This window comes from Cyprinodon variegatus, unplaced genomic scaffold (assembly GCF_000732505.1).
Source record: "Cyprinodon variegatus isolate N-32 unplaced genomic scaffold, C_variegatus-1.0 Scaffold229, whole genome shotgun sequence".
In the NCBI taxonomy this organism is placed as follows: domain Eukaryota; kingdom Metazoa; phylum Chordata; class Actinopteri; order Cyprinodontiformes; family Cyprinodontidae; genus Cyprinodon; species Cyprinodon variegatus.
Genome location: NW_015150682.1, coordinates 403,750 through 410,908, shown reverse-complemented (window position 1 = coordinate 410,908; position 7,159 = coordinate 403,750). Strand labels below are relative to the sequence as shown.

The 7,159-nt window shown below is 38.9% G+C and overlaps 1 protein-coding gene across 4 annotated transcripts in view; it reads right to left on the bottom strand.

Annotated features, from left to right (window-relative positions):
• Window positions 1-5,444: 5,444 nt before the first annotated feature.
• The window catches only part of LOC107088789 (dual specificity protein kinase CLK2-like), an 8,535-nt gene continuing 6,820 nt past the window's right edge, over window positions 5,445-7,159 (bottom strand). For all 4 annotated transcript variants that reach the window (XM_015381174.1, XM_015381173.1, XM_015381176.1 and 1 more), the window contains exons 7-11: window positions 6,652-6,781; window positions 6,482-6,564; window positions 6,323-6,402; window positions 6,154-6,244; window positions 5,445-6,071 (exon numbers count right to left, since the gene is read on the bottom strand). In XM_015381174.1, the coding sequence (XP_015236660.1) occupies window positions 5,889-6,071; window positions 6,154-6,244; window positions 6,323-6,402; window positions 6,482-6,564; window positions 6,652-6,781 (567 nt within the window). In that variant the 3' untranslated portion in view covers window positions 5,445-5,888. The remainder of the gene's footprint in view (window positions 6,072-6,153; window positions 6,245-6,322; window positions 6,403-6,481; window positions 6,565-6,651; window positions 6,782-7,159) is intronic.

Here is a 7,159-nt window from a genome sequence, read left to right as displayed (position 1 = left end):
ATGTAGAGAATGTATTTATTTAAAGTTAGGACTATTTTAAAGTTATCTTAAGTGAAAAGTACAGTGCTTTTGCTTCGAAAATAAGGACATTTCAATGTGACCCCAAACTTTTGAACGTTAGTGTACAAGTGGAAGCACTGTATATACTGTATATACCCCATGCACCACTTCAAACTTTTGCCACCTTCTTTTGACTATCGAGCCAATGTGGCAAGTCAATTTCTCCACTGTGAGATCAATAAAGTCTATCTTATCTTACTTAAATTACATACTTTTATAGGAAATTTCCTCTGCTTCATCTTGATTGATAATTACGTTTTGGTTTAATGTTACTTTGATGTTATTAGTTTATCACACAGTTTCATCAGACTGTGTGAATAATTCTTTATGTCAGCAGCTTCTTTCCTCTCAGTTGGCTGATTTGTTGTGATTTATGTCTTAAAATGCTTTCCTACGATAAATTTTCTGCTCTCCAGGACTACTCCAGTGCTCCAGTTGGCAGCATATAAAATCGCTTCAAATCTCATATTCTTACCCTTTTACTGCCAAGGTTTCCTCTGATTCCTGCCAGCTGAGGTTAAGGCTTTAACAGGATCAGCATTCATGCCACGCCCACATGAACTTGTGTAGAAACTGATCTTAGACCAGCTAAGGGAAGATAAAATGAAGTATCAGCTCTTCCTCCTAACAAACAATCAAACAAAAAGGAGTAATGTAGGAGGCTATTTTACTGCCCTGAATGACTTCAATCAATTGACCATGATTCATGTAGAGAATACCTGTTTTATACAGCCCTGTGTCGCAGATAGTTGATCATTTTTGGTCAGTGATTGCTCGGTTCCTCATACTTTAAAACATATACATGTGTGGATGTTGTGTTGTTGTTAATGCCGAACCACTTCTGCACACTTTAAGCGGTTCTGGATCAATATCGAAGCAAACATGTATTAACATACCCCCTGTGATGGCAGCATGTGCAGCCCCACAATAAATGGTCTAGTAATTCTTTTTATTTCAATATAGCACTTTATATTTTTTTACCGTATTGTTTTTTATTCTTTTTGATTTGGCACCAGTCAACTATTTGGGTGCACACATTTGCTTGACTCATTTCACTTGTATGCTTTACTTTAACTAATACTTTTCTTTTGAGTTGCCAGTTCCTGGAAGGCAACCAAGTGTGCTTATTTCAGTAGAGATGTGGGAAAGTTTTTCTGTTTTGTTTGGTTTTTGTTGCAAAGTTGGATAGTTTAATTGCTTAAGCTATTTTGTCTCATAAGTTGTCTCATAATTTTGTATTGTATAGATTATTTCGGTCGTTATGTTGTAGTTTTGTTTAGGTAAATATATGTAATGTTCTCTTTTGTGTCAAAATGGCCTGATCAGCCAGTATATATGTTCCCATTGTGTGTCAGTTTGTTAGGTCAGTTAATACTTCAGTTGACTGTGTTAAGTTTGGCTTTGTTGACTTCATTTTCTTTTTGGTCCTAGATTTATGTTTCGAGTTCCAAATTTTGTTGTAAATGAATCTGTTTCCATTTTTTCCTCAACCTGCCCCGTGCTTCTCTGATTCGTTGTCTCAGTCCATCACACCCCCACAAAGACATAATGCATCCCATCCGTATTACTGAGAACTTAAAAGCAGAAAAATATTCTTTGTATGGACCTAGAAATATAAGTATATAAATATAAATGTAGGAAAGTATTTTGTATTTATGGAGATGGTAGTTTAAAGGTATAGTGGAAGATGCTAGTGCTCGTCCCAGTTTTCACGTACCGGTGGTGAGTCTAACATAGAAGATGGCGGGTCTTTTTAAAAATGTGTGAAAACCCTCCACTATACTTTTAAGTAAAGGCTGTCATCATAAGATGCTGTAATAGGTAATACCTTTGTTGCATCTAAAGAGAGGAGAAGATCTCAGGGAAAAACTCCTAAAACAGATCAGATTCTACTTTACACAAAGTCTCAACACATATTTGATCTGAATAAAAGATTTTTTCATACTCTACTTTCAAGAGATCTTGGTTTTTGTGTTGATCTAAAAGAATAAAAATACAAACTGGGCGATGTCTTCTTCAGAGGGACTCAATGTTCAACCCGTTTACTGTCCAATCCCGTCCGTAGGCCGTATGGGGTGCCTCCATATTTGCAGCCTCATCCTGTCATCCTGTTTTATAAGGCAGGCTAGACTAGAGGGGTTAACATACTACAGACTCAGACTTAAAGTTGGTTTAATATTGTTTTTGGGGATTTTGTTGTGGCCAGTTAAACAAGTTAAATGAAGCTTCAATAATGACTGACAAATATTTTGAGGAACAAAATGCCTCCTTAAATAATAAAACTATTTTAAAACATCTACATCCATCAGCAGAGGTCAGGGACACTGCTGAGGGCAAAGCCCAATGAGGATTTCACAGCAGGAAGCCTCACCCACTCATGTCAAGGTGCATCACATTGACCAGAGTATGTGATCACAGACTTACTGTAAGATTAGCTGCGACTGATGCGACGCAATAACCAGCAGTCAGGTTTCACTGAGGATCATTGAGGATGTTCGGGTTATTTTTTATATATAAAATAAACAGTTTTTGAATGAAAACAATGTGAATTTAGGCTTAGCTTTTCCTTTCACACTGTTCCAAATACCCCACAGAGTTGATTTTGCTTCCATAGAACTAAATTAAGCTTAAAATATTCACATCTAAAGACCATCCTCCTGACCAACATGAGGATCTGATATGCAGGCTCAGATGTTTATACATTTAACAAAATAGGAGGAAAAAAACTATATTTGCAGCAGTTGGGGAAATCCTGTGTAAATGATCATGCATCTCTCATGTCCTGTCAGGTCTATAGTAGGTCTCTATTCTATTTTATTAAAAGCATAACCTCCTGAAGCTGTGTGTCCTCTATAGGTTGTATGTTTTAATGATTGTAACCTCTGCCAACGTGGGGTCACCAAGGAAAATAAATAAAGCTTTGACAAAGCCTAATGAAGAGGTTAAAAACAATATGGGGGTAGTTTTAAGTGATTGTAGTAAAAACCAAAGCATTCAGATTCTTCCACCTGCAAGTTCAGAAAGGAAAACCTGTAAGGGACTTTAAACATTCAGCATCTTCAGTTTAACTTCAATCATTGTCCTTGAACTATCTATAGTCATGCTTGGCTTACTAAAGAATATGATTATGAACACACACACTCATTCCCCCTAAATGCCTCAGCTTCAGCTGTGATTCATTCTGCCAAGGCTGCAGACGGAGGTTGGCAGCTTTGTGCTCCTGATCAGCCTTGTGAGCGAGCTCTATGTCGAGCTGCACTCAATCTACCTGCTGGTAAAAGGGCTGTGAGTCAGCAGCCTTTACATGAGTGCAGTGTTTCATACTTTAACGACGCAACATGTGGTTTGGGACATGGAACAGAAAAAAATCACATTTTAACCAACCGGTTGTGTGAATAGGGTTTCATAATGAAAGGCGAAGATGCCTCCTGATTTGAAAAGTCTCTGACGTTGATCAGATGGACTAACCGATCAACCAGTGGCAGTATATTACACTTGTCAGATAAAATGATCCAGTTTTCCTTACATTTAATGAACCAAAAGGGGACAGTGATTGGCTGACCTGCAGTTATTCCAAGCTACATCCTACATTTCATCCTTATTAGACTGGACACAACCTGGCTGAAAAGAGCTGGACTGGATGGGACTGAGCAGAACCAACAGTGGACTGGACTAAATTGGACTGTTTTAGCCGGTGCTGAACTGAAAGTAAACTGAATGGACAGGGCAGAACAGGACTGGAGTACATCGGATGAATTTAAAAGGATGGAACTCGACTGGGTTGGATGGAAAGCTGAACTTGGAACAAAATAGATTAAACCAAACAAAAGAGTAAAAAATAAAATTAGAGAGACTGGACTGGATCACCCTGAACAATCAGTAACAGACCTGCCTAAACTGAGTTGGACCGCTGGTCTGAACTGAAATGACAGGACAGGCCGAGGAAAAAGGAATGGACTGAACTCAACAGGTGAGTGGATGTAAAACTGAACTGGACTGAACAGAACGACACCAAACTGAACTGCATGAAGCAGGGAGATGTCAATGGAACAAAAAATCCTTCATTTATTTCTTGACCAAAGATGTCAGATCATAAAAAAAATATTTAAAAAAAAACCACAGAAGTTATTCCTCACTAACAGAAATAATGCGAGGACACGTTTTGGTATCTCCTTGGTCATATTTAGTTACTTTAACTCAATTGTTCTATGTCATTTCTTCCTATAATACATAAAATTTGTTAAAGTTACCAAATATATTTAAACAAATGCCAAAAACGGTTGCATGATTTTTTAAGTGTTGTCAGGTGAACGAATGTAAACATCATATTTAAGGTTTTACAGGTTCTTAAACTTCAGCTTTAGAATCTTAATCTTTTAATATACCTGGTGATATTTTTTTGTTCTTCTTCTGACATGTGAGCCTGTAAAAGATTACACCAAGTTTCCCCAGTTTAGCTCTATTAAGTGCATGAAAGCAAATATCTTTGTAAACAACAGTGTTTTGTTAAATAGCTGTACTCCTCTCTGCAGTATTTCTATAAATTTTCAAGTGTTCAATGCTGGATTTTGTCTAAAGTACCAGAAAAGAAAACTTAAAGTCGTAGGGAAATGGCTGTTCCAACCGTTGCATTTCTGAATTCTCCCAAGTGGTGCACGACTTCACACCAGTGAATTAAGTGATTGTGGTCGATTATCAAGGGGGGCGGGATTGTTGTGGCGGAAGGTACGCAAGCAAGTTTGATTATGGCCGGTGTCTCTGAAGCATCTTACTAACCAGTTAGCACCTTAGTGCTAGTAGCTTCCCAATTGGAAATTCCATTGGAACCAAGTAGCACTAAATTGGTGACTGAGAAACGACACTGTGAAGGAACGCTATGGACAGCGGAAACGTGCAAGAAGAGGAGAGTTTTGTGTCAGAGGTCGTGGATGAGTCTCCCCCATCATACATTTTTTTATTTAGAGAAGGAAAGCGATAAAGAAGTTGTTGTGGAAGAGGACGCCAGGGAGGCAGAAGCTTGGTTTAGTGTAGAAGGCTTACAGCCGTACATGTTTGAGCCCTTTCCTCGCAACGCTGCCAGTTCTGTTAGCTCTACGCCTGCAGAAGACACAGACGTCCATCACTGTAAACACTGGGACGGAACTCAATGGGAAAGTAAATGATTCTTATTTCAACTGTTGCGTATATTAGCTGCGAAATATGAATGACGATGCTATGACCGAAAAAATTAGATTGACAGATGACCGTTGATATATGATTGGCTGAATTTAGGTGTACAAGCTGACGTATCCCTAACTGGCCTACATAAGATAACGGAAAAAAACACAAATTTTAAGACAGGATTTTTTTTTTTTTTTTGAATAAAAATTTTCAAAATTTTGGGACAATATTGTCTGATAAAGAGTACATTTATATACATGTTTAATCAAGGATGATTTAACATCTAAATATAACTTCCCTACGACTTTAAAACATAATTTTTATAGCTGGCAATATTATGATCCAGCGTTACACAAATGAAACACAGGAAGAACAGGGACGTTAAAGTTATTTAGTGAATCCTGGGTAAAAGTCACATAATTGTATTTATTCAAATTCAACCAAATAACGAGAAATAGAGTTCTTTAGAGTAAAGAAGAATTTTTTGAATATCCAGAGATTCAAACCTTTTTAAGACTCCATCAGCACAAAATCCATCTGTCCTGTTTAATCTGTGAATCCTCCTTAGATTTATTTCCTTCCAATACAATTACAGCGTCAAGGTTGATTTGTCGTGAACCTGCCGACACATCCACGTGGTCCATGCAGCATCAAGGAGTTCTTCTGGGTCACTTGTTTTTGTCGTAGCTGTTCCTCCAGGCCTGAGTCCTCCCAGCATGACTGGGCAACAGTAAGAAGGGGTGGCTCAGAGCAGCCGGGAGAGAGATCCGTTTTAAAGGGTCATACTCCAGCATCCTCTCCAGGAGATCAAAAAACTGGTGGTGCTCTCTTCCGTGTGACAACAAGTAGCTCTGGGTATAACATAGAAGGTTGTTATTCAAAGGGACAAACAGAGTTCATGTGTGAATGCTTGACACCCCGTGTTTATCTCACCCTTAGAGGTTTGCACTTGGACTTTATATAACGTCCAGCCTTGGAGCATTCATTCCAGTCTAGGCGGCCATGTTGGAAATACCGGTGCTTCCTGAGGAGAAGAAGAAACAAAATCCAGCCGTATGCTTCAGACTTGGTAACAAAGGAATAAAGTTCAGGAGGTTGAAACCTGCTCCAGTGAATCATTCTTTGAGGAATTGGTCCCTGAATTCTCTCCATCATTGCCAGATGTTCCCTATTGTCATGAGTCTGCAGTGAAAAGGCGGAAAGAAATCCCGTGACTAAAAGACTAAGGCTGAGAAGTCTTTAAGATTTCCATCAAGCTGACCTGAAAGAGAGTAGAGCCTTCATAGTATTCGAACAAGATGCAGCCGATGCTCCAAACATCACAAGACTGACTCCAGCCCAGCTCTGTGGGAGACAGGAGAGTTTCACAAACATCTCTACATCACCAACAGCTCCACCGGTCCGAGCACTGATCTAACCCACATCTCCTACCCAGTATGACTTCTGGGGCTCTGTAGTGACGAGTGGAGACGATGACAGAGTGGTGTTCGTGGTCGAAGGTGGCGCTGCCAAAGTCCACCAGACATACTGTTGTGTCTCTTATTCTTTTTTCATGGCGTTTCTGCTTGGAGGAAAGATGGAAACAAATAACTCCTAACATGAGAGGACTGTAAGGTAAACCAGAAAAGAAACAGTGGAGAACACAGATTCACTGAATATCAAACAATAAATTGTAAACAAGCCAACAGTTTATACTTTCATTACCTTTTTTTTTGTATTTTATACATATCTGTTTTTTCTTCGCACCATTGCCTGTCTCTTTCAAGGATGAATTAACAACTAATGGAACAAAATAATTAGTCTACCTTGGCCCCACTGTGGCTCTACCTTTCTTATACCTAATTCAAAATACTTTGGTTATCCTGGACGGGGCCGCCATTGCCTTTTGTATCTCTGCTTCTTTTTCTTTGTCTGCTTCTGTCTCCTTGAACCCCAGTCG